Genomic DNA, 13874 nt, shown 5'->3' with positions numbered 1-13874 from the left:
CCTGTCACAGCAGGCCTTGCTAAAGAGGTCGCCCCCACCCTTCCTACAGCCCCCCTTTAAGCCCTGGGAGGCCGCAATAAGGTCTCCCCGCAGCCTTCTCTTCCCCAGGCTGAACAACCCCAGCTCTCCCAGCCCGGCCTCGCAGCAGAGGGGCTCCAGCCCCCGGAGCATTTCTGTGCCCCCTCTGGCCCCGCTCCAGCAGCCCCGTGTCTGTCCCGTGCTGAGGAGCCCCGAGCTGGAGGCGGCGCTGCAGGGGGGTCTCACAGAGCGGGGCAGGGGGGCAGCACCCCCTCCCTCGCCCTGCTGCCCGCGCTGCTGGGGATGCAGCCCAGGGTATGGGCTTCAATATCTCCCTTGCTGCCCAGCAGCTTGCGTGGACGTTTTGCATGGAAGATGAAAGACCTTCTGCTTCCCTTCACCCCTAAACGGTCACCGACAAGGTCACCTTTCTTAGCTGTGTTTCCTGTGGTGGGACAGGAGGATGTGCAGGGAAGGGCTAATCACAGCCCCTAGCATGACCCCAAGTCCGTGGGTGCCTCTTGCACTCAAGGGCTGCTTTCTTCACGAGGCGAGTCAGCCCACCTCCAGGCTCCCGCTGTGAATTGTCCCATCTGTGTTCCTTGAATAGGGACCTGCCAAAACCAGGCTCCCAATTTAAGCATCACATGCCTGAAGTTCTCTGAAACGGGGCAGAGTCCGAGTGTTTTCATTTTTCCAGGCTTGTGAAGGCAGAATATCCATGCAGGTGGCACACATTTTCACATACATCGATGTCTTGCAGCAGGTATCACCAGACTGCTCGCCCAATAGTACTTCCTTTACCTAAAACACTGCTCAAAAGCCTAGAATGAACTTTTTTTTTAAAAAAAATGAAGCAAAATGCAAAACTGCGTGTGGTCTGAACTGCCCTCCTGCGGAGTGGGGGGAAACACCAGCTGAAAACACTCAGCTACCCACAGTTGCAGAGGCAGCCTGGGTTTTTCCATCATAGAACTTGTTTTAGCTACGCTACATCTATAGGTGAGGAGAGAGGAGGTAACTCTTGCTTTTGGGGGACTCAGGGAGCAGCTCTGGGCAAGCCAGGCCTGGAGGGACCATTGCCCCAGTACACATAGCGCTGATGTTGAGCAGACCTTCGCTGCTCGCTCTGGGAGGGCCTCCTTAGGGCAATGTTATTCCACCTTTCAGCCTGCAGATTTGCAGTCACTAGTCACTAGTTGCCGTGTGCCTCCTCTCCGTAAGTACCGGCTGCCAAGCCAGGTCTCTGTGTGAGAGGATAATTTAGCGGGAGAGTCCCGATGCGGGGGCTAGAGAAATGGGGTCTCCCTTCGTTTGCAGACCTGGCCGGGTTATTTTGCTGCCACGTGCTTCTCTTTCCTCTGCTGCTCCCTGCCTGTCACCAAAACCCCAACAGGGGCTGAGTTTTCGCAGTGCCAATAGTCTGTTGGGTCTCCAGGCAATACAGTTCAACAAATAAATAGTAAGGAAATATTGGCCAATTCAAATACCTGCCTGAAAAATGTCAGCAATCCATACAGGGTGAGTAGTTTTCCTCTGTGTTCTTGGCACAGGGTATAATGACAGCACGGGACTGTCTGGGCACTTTTTAGCAGCATTTTGTTAATTAACAACACTTCATTTTAATAACAATTACGTTTTCTGCCAGAGCTTAGTCCCAAATGTGCTTTTCTGCATCCCTGTGCCTGCCTTTGGTACAGCAGATCCTTTCCAACTGCTTCTTCCTCCTCGGAGATGCCTCCAGCTCTTTGACATCCTGTGATCCTGGACGTGGCCCCCTCCTGCATTCATTATACGCGTTATTAAGTGTAGCCACACGCTACAGCAAAAGCAGGGCTCCTTTGCTGATGCCACGCAAACGCTGCTTAGTAAAGCCAGCATTAGCTCTTCCTTTAGCGCTGAGATAATTTGCTTAATCTCCTTTCCACCTCTTGATGCATCTTGGCCCAATTTAAGTTGCGTGAGAGCTTTTTCCACCCCGGGACTGCATCTCAAGGTGTCGTTACAAGTGCGAAGCCACGAGCCAGCACGCGGTACCTGGAGCACGCTGCGTCTCGCTGGGGCGGCGGGTTCATGGCACACAGTCCTGTGGCTACAGGTGCTGAGCTCCGCTCCTTTATCGTGCTGGACTAGGAGCTGAGCTCGGGTGTCCGCAGAGCAACCTCGGTCCCTCTCCAGTTTTGGGTATTATTGCATTTGTCGTGGCTCAGCCCCCGCCGGCAACTCGGCACCCCGCAGCCGCTCGCTCGCCGCCCCCAGCCCCGTGGGGCGGGGGAGAGAATCGGATGAGAAAAAGCAAGAGGGAAAAACACTTGTGGGTTGAGATAAAGGCAGTTTAATAATTAAAATAAGATAATAATGATAATAATGATGATTATTATAGTAATAACAATAATGATAATATAATAAGAAGGAAAAGGGAAAAAGGGGAAAACCAGAAGCACAAGCGATACAACCGCTCACCACCCGCCGACCGACGCTGCCGGTCCCCGAGCCGCGATCGCTGCCTCCCACCCCCGGCCAGCTCCCCCAGTAACACACTGGGCATGGCGTTACATGGTATGGAACATCCCTGTGGCCAGTTTGATCAGCTCTCTCGGCTGTGCCCCCTCCCCTCCCGGCTGCTCGTGCCCCTGGCAGAGCCCGGGGAGCTGGAAAAGCCCTTGGCTAGTACAAGCCCTGCCCAGCAACAGCCAAACATCGGTGTGTTATCAGCAGTTTTCATCCTCAGCCCAGAGCACAGCACTGGGCCAGCTGCAGGGAATTAAATTAACTCTATCCCAGCTAAAACCATGGCAGTATTTTATGGCATTCCCCCAGCTCCTGCTTTCCCTGTTTTATTACACTTTTCTTACCATTTTCAGCAGCTCTTTGCCAGTGCAGGGACCTGCGGCACTTGTTGCCTGCTGCTTTCATTGCCGCAAATGCCTGGGTTCCTAGAAATGCACCAGTGCGCAGGAAAACCTGCAGTTTTGTGCCCAGCTCTGCTGCAGCCCTTCCAGAGGAGGCTGGCACAATGCAAGCTTGGCTTTAACGCACGTTGAAAGCTCTTGTCCACTGAAAGCGATTTGCTCTTTGCATCGCCTGATGCCCCCGGATTTCATGGGCAACAGCAGGAGCCGGCAAACTTTGCCCAAAAGCAGGACCTTGCAGTGATGATATTTTAGAGCTTTGCTATTTGTTCAGGTCCAGCATGAGCTGTTGAAGAGAGGTGAAGGGTCCCGCTTCCCTGGGACTGTGGGAACCTTTGTGCCGTGGGGCTTCTGGGTTTCCGAGCCCCTCTCTGCTCTTGCCGTGCATGGGCCATGCATGGGAGCGGGGACACCCCTCTGCTGCCAGCGGGGTCAGGTCTGAGCTGGTCAGCACGCACCCCAAAATCTAGGGTACTGGAAGGTCCCAGCTGGGATAAAAAAGGAAGAAATAAGACAGCATCAGGCAGAGTTTGAGGTGAGCAGCTTTTTCTCTTAAGAAAACAAATGTTTCTACTAGGGATGTTTGACACACAGCCCTGAAAAACCTGGGGCTGGCCACGTGCCATCCAGCTGCCCGTCCCTGCCTGGAAACCACAGTCGCGGTTTCGGGGCTGCTCTCGGTTGTTCTCCTCCCCCCCGCTTCGGTGGGTGGCTTCTCCCAGCCCTGGTGCTGTGTCAGCATTGCGGCACCGCTGCCCCGACGGTGCATCTCACGGGGACGGGCCACCGGTGGCTTTGTGGCTTGTCCCTGCTGCTCGGAGGTTTTTGGGGCCGGGGTCACGCTCCCTGCTCTAAAAATACTCCAAGGTTTCAAAGGGGCAGAGCATGGTCTTGTGCCTCCGTCGTGTGCATCTCCAGCCCTTTGTCTCCATTTGGCTTTGTGAGAGTCCCCAAAATATCCCCTAAATATCCCCTAAATATCAAATTCTCTGCAAAAAGTTGCAGTTGCACAGATCAAATGAGTTTTAATTTCTCTAATTGCATTTTTGTTAATTGCTTTGGCCCAAATTCATCTCAGCTATCATAGGCACTTATCTATGGTGGGTCCTCTGGAGACCCACCTCTCCCTCTGTGACTGCAGAAGAAGCCCAGATGATGAGTTTCGTTTAGTTCGTTTCAGATGGCTGGAGAAGATAAATCCCAGTCTTAATTTAAAATACTAAATCCTCTTTCCTAGAGGTGTGAGGGAGGGACTGTGTCCCCTTTCATCCCAAATCTCCCCCCCCGTGCTCTCAGTTGGGAACAGTTCCTTGTGTGTCTCTCTTATGGGCATCGGCCAGGCCTCTTCCCCAGGCAGCGATGTGGGAACGGGGATCTGGGAGACCCTGGGCTGCCTCTGCCTCCAGGAGCACCCTTCTGCAAGCTGCCACCCTGCTGTGAGTCTGCCCCCCTCCAGCAACAATAAGATCATGCTCATTTTATTTAAAGGTCTCTTCCAAAATAATGAGGTTTCTTTAAAAAAAAAAGGTGACTAAAATTTGGAGAAAAATAAAAAATCCATATCCCTTGCCCCAGGGCATCCTTCCTTGGCTAATGCTGAGCCGGTTATTTGTGACCCTCTCTCAAAGGTGAGGTTTTACATTTTCCCCTAGCGAGTCTTTTCTGATTTAATACTCCCCTGAGCTTGGGCTCTGGCGTTGATTGCCAGCTCTGCTCACCACGTAGCCCTGGGTGCAGGGTCTCACAGCAGAGGACAAGCTGGGTTCAGGTGATGGAGCCCGTGCTGCTCCCCTGGAGATTTCCTCCAAAATATACAACGCGGGCCAGTAAGCTCACATCAGGCTTGAATGTTTTATCAGCTGCGGGTGAGATTTTTTCCATGCCAAGAGTCCAGATTTGTGCAGGACGCCAAAGTGTTCAGCTGGCAAAGGATGACATTGAAATAAAGCCGTGCATAAGCACCTTCGGTGCACAACAGGCGTGAAGCACAGGACTGGAGGCACGACCACTGCTCTCAGGGGTACAGAGGCATTTCTGGGGCTCACATGAATGAGGCAAGGATGCCGTCTGGGTTGGGGGCACCTCCAGGGGCCTCTGGAAGCACAAGGAGATGAACCACGATGCTGCTGTGGTCCCCCATCAGCTGTGCGTGCTCACCCGTGTGACATCCTGGTGGTGCCCGTGGGGCCTGTGGGACTGGGACCTCCTTTCGGAGGTGGCAGCATGTTGGAGGCTGCGAGTGGGGATGGGAGAATGGGTTTCCTCATCGGCTCGGTCTGTTATCCCCAGATATGGGTTTCTTGTTCTTTTTTTTCCCCCTGCTCCCTGAAGTGTTGAGAGCTAATTACTGCTAATTATTTACAGACAAAACCTGAACACCCTCCCTCCCTCTGACGGCTGGCAGCTCTCCCTGGTATATCCATGGCCCTGAGCAGGTGAGCAGCCTCTGGGTTTTCTCTCCTCTTTGCAGAACTACACCAACTGCAGGTGCATCTCTGAAAACGGGCTCGCGGGGTTTGCCAAGCCGGGGACCTGCGGCACCGGCTGCTTCCACCTCTTCCTGCCCTTCGTAGTCCTGTCCTGCCTGGCAGGGATCCTCGCCAGCACGTCCCACACGCCGTCCTTCATGCTCATCCTCAGGTAAGCCACAGTCTAGGCGCAGCCTCTCCTTGAAGCACAGCAGAAAAGTCATCCAGAGGTTGCTTTCGGAAAGCCAAGGGGTTCTTGAATTGCGGAGGAAGGTTTTCTCCAGCTGAGGGACTGGAGGGTTAAATCTGCCCTGTATTGCACCTCGTGCCCGGTTCCTCGCGTTGCTTTTACATGGTTTTCACGTGTGTTGGTGCAGGGAGTGGGGAACGGGGCTCCCCTGCTCCTGTCACCTGGCAGTGCATGTGGTTGTCCCTCTTCCAGGCTATGTCTGTCTCAGGAGCAGGCTGGGCTTTGCTAGCAACGACCTGGCATGTCTGGGCAGGACAGAAACATCGAGCATCTCCAGTCTCGAATGTCAAAGCAGGAGAGACCTTCAGGACTTGCTCTTGAAGACCCTGCACTAGCAGAGCTCCTGCTGCCCTAAGACTACAAAGGCTGTTCCGAGGCCTCTTTGGCTGTTGGAGATCCACTTCAGCAAGTGGAGGTTTCAGGCTGCTGGAGGCTTTGTCATGGAGCCACCAGTGCTGCACGGCCAGTTGCTCTTGCAGGGAACGTGGGGTTCGCCAGCAGGCTCAGGCAAGGAGCAGCCGGTGGATGAGTGGGTGTCGCGCCATGCCAGGGCCCCCCAGCCCCTCCACCCACCGATGGAGCCGTGGGGCTCGCAGGAACCCCACGTTGCCCTCCGCACCCCCCATTCCTGGTCTCAGCACAACCTTCAGATCCAGCAGCCATCCTGCTCCTTCTCCCCACCCCCGGCTGATACCTCAGTAACGAGATGCACCATTAACTCAGCATTAATTTAGCACGACAGTACTCTGGCACTTTTTAATGCAGCTCCGTGTTAAGGAGTTTAATTACCTACCTTCCTTCTGATGGGTCTCGCTTGAACACAGCCTCCCTTCCGAGTGCAGAGAAGCAAGTGGGACTCCGGTTTCCTGCACCCCTGGAAAGGTGCCTGCGGGGCCGGCAGCGGCAGGCTGGAGCCAGCCTCGGCACCAGCCCCGGGCTGGTGGGGCTGGAGCGTGGGGCAGGCACGGGGGGCTGAGCCTGGGGCTGTGCTGGGCGAGAGGGAAAAGCCAGCGGGGAATCTCTGTGTTAGTCTATAAATGATATTTCCAAGCACATTTCTGTGGTCGAAGCGCTCCAACCAGTTGCTTTTTAGGGAAAAGCTGTGGTTAGAACCTGTTTCTGCCTCCACCACCAGGCATTACTAAATCACCTTTTATGCCATGAGTGAGCTCTGCGTGCACTTGGCATTCAGAGAGCAAAGGGAAGCTGAGTCGTCTGAGGTGGGGTGACCCTGGGGTCTCCTCTGCCATCCAGTCCTCTTCCTTATGTGACCCCAGCAGGAAACACAGTATTTATTTCAGAAAACTGGGGTGCCACCAGAATATACACTGGGGCATCCCACCTCAAAAAAAGCCACTTCCCCACTGGGTAAATCACTTTTCTCTTTCAGTTACTAAAAGCATCCCTTGTACTGCTTGCGTTTGGCAGAGCCAGTGGCTAGATTGGTTTCTGTTTGTGTGTTACTCATACGGATTCATTAAATTAAAAGCAAAAATACTTTGCTGAGCTCCTCCCTGTCTCCTACAGCGTTTGGTAGGTTTTTCAGGCCCAGAAAAGGCTGTGGGAATCTTCTAGCCCCAATGAATGAAACATAATTTTTTGCTGATGTAAATGCGAACTGCCTGGGGTCCTTTGTGGTTGGGTTGAAGGATGTCTTTTTGGGTCAGGTGTCATGTGATGCCAGGGAGGAAAACATCCATCTTTGTGCAAATGCCAGAGGGGACACTTTCCGGTTTGTTTTTTTTTTCAGGAGCATCCAGCCCGAAGACAAATCGTTTGCAGTTGGGATACAGTTCATGCTGCTGAGAGTTTTAGGTAAATTAAAACGTGTTGAAATGCTGTCCTGGAATTTAGCTTTTGGAGGTTTGTGAGGATTTCATCCCTGAGGAGCCCCAAGGCTGCCGAATTGCTGTTTATTCAGAGTTTCAGACTGACTAAAGTCTGTCCTAAGCCAGGGAAAGATTCTGCCTTGCAAGGTCAGGGGGGCTGCGCGTGGTGGGGAGGGGAAGAGGCATCTCCATGGGGCTACACCTACACAGCTAAAGAAAAGAGGGCAGGGCATAAGTTTGGGTCCAGGAGGACAACCCTTGGCTGTGTGCTGATGCTGCCATGTTTGCCTCCAGCATATCAGGGTGACTGCAAACCATGTCCTGTGATCTCACTAGTTATTTTCCTTATGGTGGAAATTAATTTTAACCTGCCACTGCAGTCATGGGAAGGAGTGCAGTGCGTGGAGGAGGTGAGCATCGTTCCTGGGATGACCGATGGCCCCTCATCAAAGAGCAATGAGAAAGAAGGGCCTTCCTGCATCTTGGTGGGGTGCAAACACACAACCAGCCCTAGGTGTGCTGTGCAGGACCAGTGGCCTCGTGGGTCACAGCAAAGTCAACCATCCCCAGCCACTTTCCACCCTAAGACATGGGAAAGTAACCAGGATTGGGTCTGTCCTGGGGCTGAGGTGCCTCCATAACATGACAAAGCCACCTCTGACCCTCTGCTTCCAGCGTGGATGCCAGGGCCCGTTCTGTACGGCAGCGCCATCGACACGACCTGCATCCTCTGGGAGAAGAAGTGCGACAGGAAGGCAGCCTGCAGATACTACGACAATAACCTCTTCAGGCAAAGGTAGGGATGGGCGGTCGGGACAAGGGCTGGGAGTACAGAGGGAAACCCAGGGGGAACATGTCATCAGGCCACCTTCAGCGTGGACTAAGTTGTTGTATATGCCATACACAAGGCAAAGAGGGACACTCGCATCCCCCGGCCGGTGCTAACTCCCAGCAGTGCACAGGAGCGGTTTGGAGGGAAGTCATTGGCACAAGCCAAAACCATGCCAAGGACCATGCTGACGTGATGCTATAGACCGCTGAGCTCCGATTCCAGAAGCACTCCCTGCATTGTAGTGAGAACAATCGTTCACTGGAACAACCTCCCCAGGGATGTGGTGGAGATTTTCACTCCTCCCCATCACTGGAGCTTTTCAAGATGCAGTTAGGCAGGGTGCTAGATAATCTCATCTAGGCCCGCTTTCTCATGAAACATTGGACCAGACGGTCTTTCGATGTCCCTTCCAGCCTGGGCTATTCTATCTCTACAACTACCCGAAAGGAGGCTGTAGCGAGGTGGGGGTTGGTCTCTGCTCCCATGTAGCAAGTGATAGAATGAGAGGAAACGGCCTCAAGCTGCGTCAGGGCAGATTTAGGTTGGATGTGAGGGAAAATGCCTTCCCTGCCAGAGGGGTCAGGCCCTGGCACAGGCTGCCCAGAGAGGTGGGGGAGTCACCGTCCCTGGGGGGGTTCAACCACCGTGTAGCCGTGGGACTTGGGGCCATGGTTTAGGAGGCCTGGGGGTGTTGGGTTGGGGGTTGGCCTTGATGATCCGAGACGTCTTTTCCCACCTTCATGATTCTGTGATTCAATAATTCTATGATTCTATGATGCTAAGATTACTTAATTCACCAGCATAGACACAAGCAGCCTGTCCTGACGCCATCTCCGTGCAGGTAATGCAGCAGCAGGGGAGACCCCAGCCTCAAAGCTGCCTGTGAGGTGGTGCAGGGTCCATGAAGGGTGTCTTGCACCCTGGGGTTACTCTTCCAGCAGAACAACCCAGCTTGACATGCAGAGGACACCAAATCCAGCCTGTGCACTGTGGGGAGGCTGGAAGGGAGCTGCAGATGGTCTTCCACCCCAGTTGCCCATTCGTTGTGAAGTGACTCCCTGCCCAGTGGCTGCAGCAAGCCCTAGTCACCCTCAGCCCCCAGACATGTTTTTATATGCCTCCTTTTTACCAGGAGATATGATCTGTTGATGAAACACCAAAGAGAAGTAGCTATCTCTAGCTCTTTCTAGCTCTTCCTCCTCTTCCTACCAGCCTTCTCAGGAGCCAGGCTTGCAGCTGCTGCTTGCTTGCTGCCGAATGTGCTCAAGGAGCCCATCCCCATGCTCGGTATCTGCTGGGTGCCTGGGGACATTGGGTGTTGGTCCTTGGTGCACGCAGGAACACCCTTGCTACCCTGATTTATTGTGTTTCCGCACCACAGGTTCCTTGGTCTCCAGTTTTTCTTTGAGGTTGGCGCTTTCCTGTGCTTTGTGACTGTGTATGTGATTCTCAGACGGCAGGAGAGGGAAGCCAGCAAAGCAGCAGAGACAAAGGCAGACCCAGACAAGGAGAAACTGGCAGGAAACTCCATAAAGAGCCCAGAATCCAAAGTGTGATGCCAAAAATGTGAATTGCGATCCATGTCCGGGCAGGCGAAGCCATGTGAATCACCCCACACTTGAACTGTGAAGGATGGATGCTTGGAGCGATGGGTGATGGGGCTATTTCCTAATCTTCTGGGTGGGATGTACTACTTCTGTAGCGCTGTGGGAATCTGTCCATATGCTGTTCTACACCTGCCTCCTCCACCTCAGTGGCGCAGCTTGCTCCTTCATGTGGATTAGTCGACACACATCACCTTTGAAAACCGCAGACTTCTGGATTTATGTCCTCCAAAGCCTTTGCTCCTACTGAGAGTTTTGGTAATGCCAGCACTGAGCATTAACCACGTCGCTGAAGGGGTTTGTAGGGATTTTTAATAAATCATTTTTAGGAAATGGTTTTGTACTGAACCCATACATCTCAATGAATGATGGTCTGTCCTTGCTCCCAAAATGTCGGCTGTGTTTGTTCCTTTTGCTCTCGTTGGTGTTAGATGGTTTTTCTTCCTTGAAGGCTTCATCCAGCTCCAGCTGACATTGATGGGATTTTTGTCGCAGGCTGTGGGTCCTTGCAAGGACCAACTCATGCTTCACCCAGCTGCTGCGTAGATGCTGCTTTAGCGGCGAGGGGCAGGGATGAGGGCGCTGGGGAGGGGAGGCAGGGCGGGTGGACACCAAAAGAAGCCACAGGTCCAGCTCACTAAGAAACTCCAATAGCCACAGACTTGTCGCACTTTGGCAGCACGGCCACATTTTGCAGCAATAAGAATAATAATTCTTATTTTTGCCTTACCAGTACTTGTCACAGGAGCTTACTGGAGCATGTGAATGTTAAGGCTCCGTCCCGTTTTGCAGTTTGAGAAAGGCAGGACTTTTCCCAGGGATGCAGGACTGGAAAGGGGAGTTGAACCCAGGCCTCCTGCAGGCTGGGCAGAGGTCATGGCTAAGCCGTTTGACCACAGAGCCAGACAGCCTTGCCGTGCTCCTTGAAGGGGCTACTGTCAGAGGCAGCTGTAATTATGGGGTGAAAGTCGAGTCCGGTGTTATTTTCTGCATTCTTTCCATCTTGGGGCTCCTTTCCACCCAAGCACAAATCGTGTTGCTGGTCTCATACCGTCAGCGTGCAACCACAGACTGTTGGGTAACCTGTAATTTTTGGCTCCAGAATGGAATTCAGTAGAGAAACCAAAACTTCTAAGTTCAGCCCAAATATGCAGAAGAGGAAGGAAATACACAGTAGAGAAAACTCATTAACTCCTCACACCCTGGCAAGTGTTCCTATGATGAGGTCTGGGGTCTGCAGAGGTACGGTGGTGGAGGGTGGAAAGGCCGGTGGCTGGTTTAGATATTTCACCAGACTCTTTGCCCAGCCATTTTGAGAGACCCAGTTAACATCCCTCAGAGTAACAGGCTAATTATTATTCTTTTTCTTTAGGGTTTTCTGCATATTTTTGTGCAGTGCCTTTTTGTTCACTGAGGAGAAGGTTAAGAGAGGCTACGGCTCTGTTCACAGGTACCTACACACAGAAGTGACCTCTGGCTTAAAAGAAGGTGTTCAAACACAGACATGAATGTGGATGCTTGTGGAGTTGTAGGTGTACCCATTCAAGGAAGGACCAGTAGCATATGCTAACCATGAGCATCAGAAAGCCAAACCTGGGGGAGTTGTGCCCTAGTCTCGGTTTTTAAGACATGACTAGGGAGCATCTGTTTCTAAAACAGGCTAGGAATAGGAATGATGTTCATTGCACAAGAGTAGGGACGAGATGGGCCGTGATGTTCGCAGTGGTGCCTCCAGCTCTTGGCAGCCCATGGATTTGTGGCATCCTCGCTGCATCCGGTGGAGAAGAAGGTTCTTTCCTGGCTAAGCACAAGCCCTCGGCTCACAGACTTGTTTCCTGCCTCGTTCAGCACAACCTCAAGTCACTCTCGGGTACTTTCCAAACCACAACAAACTAACAACAACACGATTTGTTTCGTATGGTGTGAAAAGTCAAGCGCTGCAGTGTGCTTTGCCGGGAATACCCCTGCATTGGGCTGCAGAATGACTTTATATAAAGTCGGAAAGGCTGCACCTCCCTACCACTAGGACAGCTGACTTCAGATGGTGACCAGACCATGCTTGAGCAGCGGAGTAGCACAGCCTGGCTGGTGGCCATGGCACAGGTCCAAGGAGTCTTGGGCTCTGCGTTTTGGTCTGCCAGTGCAATCCTTCTGCAAAATTGCTGCCAACCCTTTGCGTGTCCTGTGCTGTGTGGGTTTGCCATGCCAGACTGTTGAGCAGCAGTGGGGACAGGTTCAGGGGGGTAGCTGTGCTCTTGCAAAGGCCTCCTGTTATAAATCAGAGGGAGACCCTCAGATGGATGACAGTACAGCCTTTCTGAAAGCCCCCCACATTGCAGCAACTCTTCCTTTATCAATGGTCTGGACGAGGGGATCGGGTGCACCCTCAGTCAGTTTGCAGGTGACACCAAGCTGGGCAGGAGTGTCGATCTGCTGGAGGGCAGGAAGGCTCTGCAGAGGGACCTGGACAGGCTGGATCCATGGGCCGAGGCCAGTTGTGTGGGGTTTAACAAGGCCCAGTGCCGGGTCCTGCCCTTGGGTCACCCCAACCCCAGGCAGCGCCCCAGGCCTGGGGCAGGGGGGCTGGGAAGTGCCCGGCAGAGAAGGCCCTGGGGGTGCTGGCTGACAGCCGGCTGGGCATGAGCCAGCAGTGCCCGGGTGGCCAAGGAGGCCACCAGCCCCCGGGCTTGTGTCAGCACTGGTGTGGCCAGCAGGAGCCGGGCAGGGATGGGGCCCCTGTGCTCGGCCCTGGGGAGGCCCCACCTCGAGTGCTGGGCTCAGGTTTGGGCCCCTCGGGACAAGAAGGGCCTTGAGGGGCTGGAGCGTGTCCAGAGAAGGGCAGCGGGGCTGGGGCAGGGTCTGGAGCACAAGTGTGCTGGGGGGCGGCTGGGGGAGCTGGGGGGGTTTAGCCTGGAGAAGGGGGGGCTGAGGGGAGCCCTTCTCGCTCTCTGCAGCCCCCTGAGAGGGGCTGGAGTGAGGGGGGGGCTGGTCTCTGCTCCCAAGTCACCAGTGACAGGGCGAGAGGGAACGGCCTCAAGCTGCGTCAGGGGAGGTTTAGGTTGGGTGTGAGGGAAAATGCCTTCCCTGCCAGAGGGGTCAGGCCCTGGCACAGGCTGCCCAGAGAGGTGGGGGAGTCACCGTCCCCGTCCCTGGGGGGGTTCAACCACCGTGTAGCCGTGGGACTTGGGGCCATGGGTTAGGAGGCCTGGGGGTGTTGGGTTGGGGGTTGGACTTGATGACCCGAGAGGTCTTTTCCAACCTTAATGATTCTATGATTTCCAAAGCAGTGGTGCTGCTTATAGAAAGGGGGAGAAGAAAAGGGGACACGCCCTGCAGCAATTTGACTTGTAAATTTGTTCATAAACAACATCAGCAAAAATAAACAGAGAGGTGAACTCCCCCTCTTGGATTCGCTGTGCTATCTCGTGCGGCAGGCGGGCTGCACCATCCCTCGGCTGTCCAGCTGGAATGATGGCCATCTCTGCTGGGCTCGCAGTGGGTGCAGAAGCAACCTCCAGGATGTCCTGCCCAGCTCTTTCCCAGCATGGACTGTTCCCACTGCTGGGCTTGGGACTCTGCACCCATTTTCTACTTGGAAAACGCCTATCACATATATAGAGATTTTTCTCAAGGAATGCACAAGCTGGTACAGCCTGAATTCTTCCTTTCCTCGTTACCACTCCAGCAGAGGAGAGTTTCCTGTTGGTAAGCATCCAAGGCAATTGCAAGCAGCATGTCTTAGCTTTGTGGTCAACTATAGGCCTGTTATTATGCTTTTGCTGTGGTAATTTCCATTAATTTTGGCTGGAGTTTCTATAAAGAGAAATAAAATCACTTTTCCCCTTCCCCTCCTCTGTGCTTTTTAAGAGCAGTGTTGAAAGGGACTGACTTGCAAAAGAAGATTAAAAAGAGGCAGTTTGGAAAGGCTAGCTCCCGCTGTCAGCAGGGAGGGAGATAAAAA

General features: G+C 53.6%; 1 protein-coding gene across 3 annotated transcripts in view; it reads left to right on the top strand.

Moving 5' to 3' along the window:
- Positions 1–10304, top strand: part of SLCO2B1 (solute carrier organic anion transporter family member 2B1) — a 63989-nt gene extending 53685 nt beyond the window's left edge. For all 3 annotated transcript variants that reach the window (XM_064441602.1, XM_064441600.1, XM_064441601.1), the window contains 4 exons: positions 5401–5570; positions 7399–7463; positions 8153–8273; positions 9691–10304. In XM_064441602.1, the coding sequence (XP_064297672.1) occupies positions 5401–5570; positions 7399–7463; positions 8153–8273; positions 9691–9865 (531 nt within the window). In that variant the 3' untranslated portion in view covers positions 9866–10304. The remainder of the gene's footprint in view (positions 1–5400; positions 5571–7398; positions 7464–8152; positions 8274–9690) is intronic.
- Positions 10305–13874: the final 3570 nt, after the last annotated feature.

The sequence above is a fragment of the Phalacrocorax carbo genome, chromosome 1, assembly GCF_963921805.1.
Source record: "Phalacrocorax carbo chromosome 1, bPhaCar2.1, whole genome shotgun sequence".
Classification (NCBI taxonomy): domain Eukaryota; kingdom Metazoa; phylum Chordata; class Aves; order Suliformes; family Phalacrocoracidae; genus Phalacrocorax; species Phalacrocorax carbo.
This window is presented reverse-complemented; position numbering and strand designations above follow the sequence as displayed.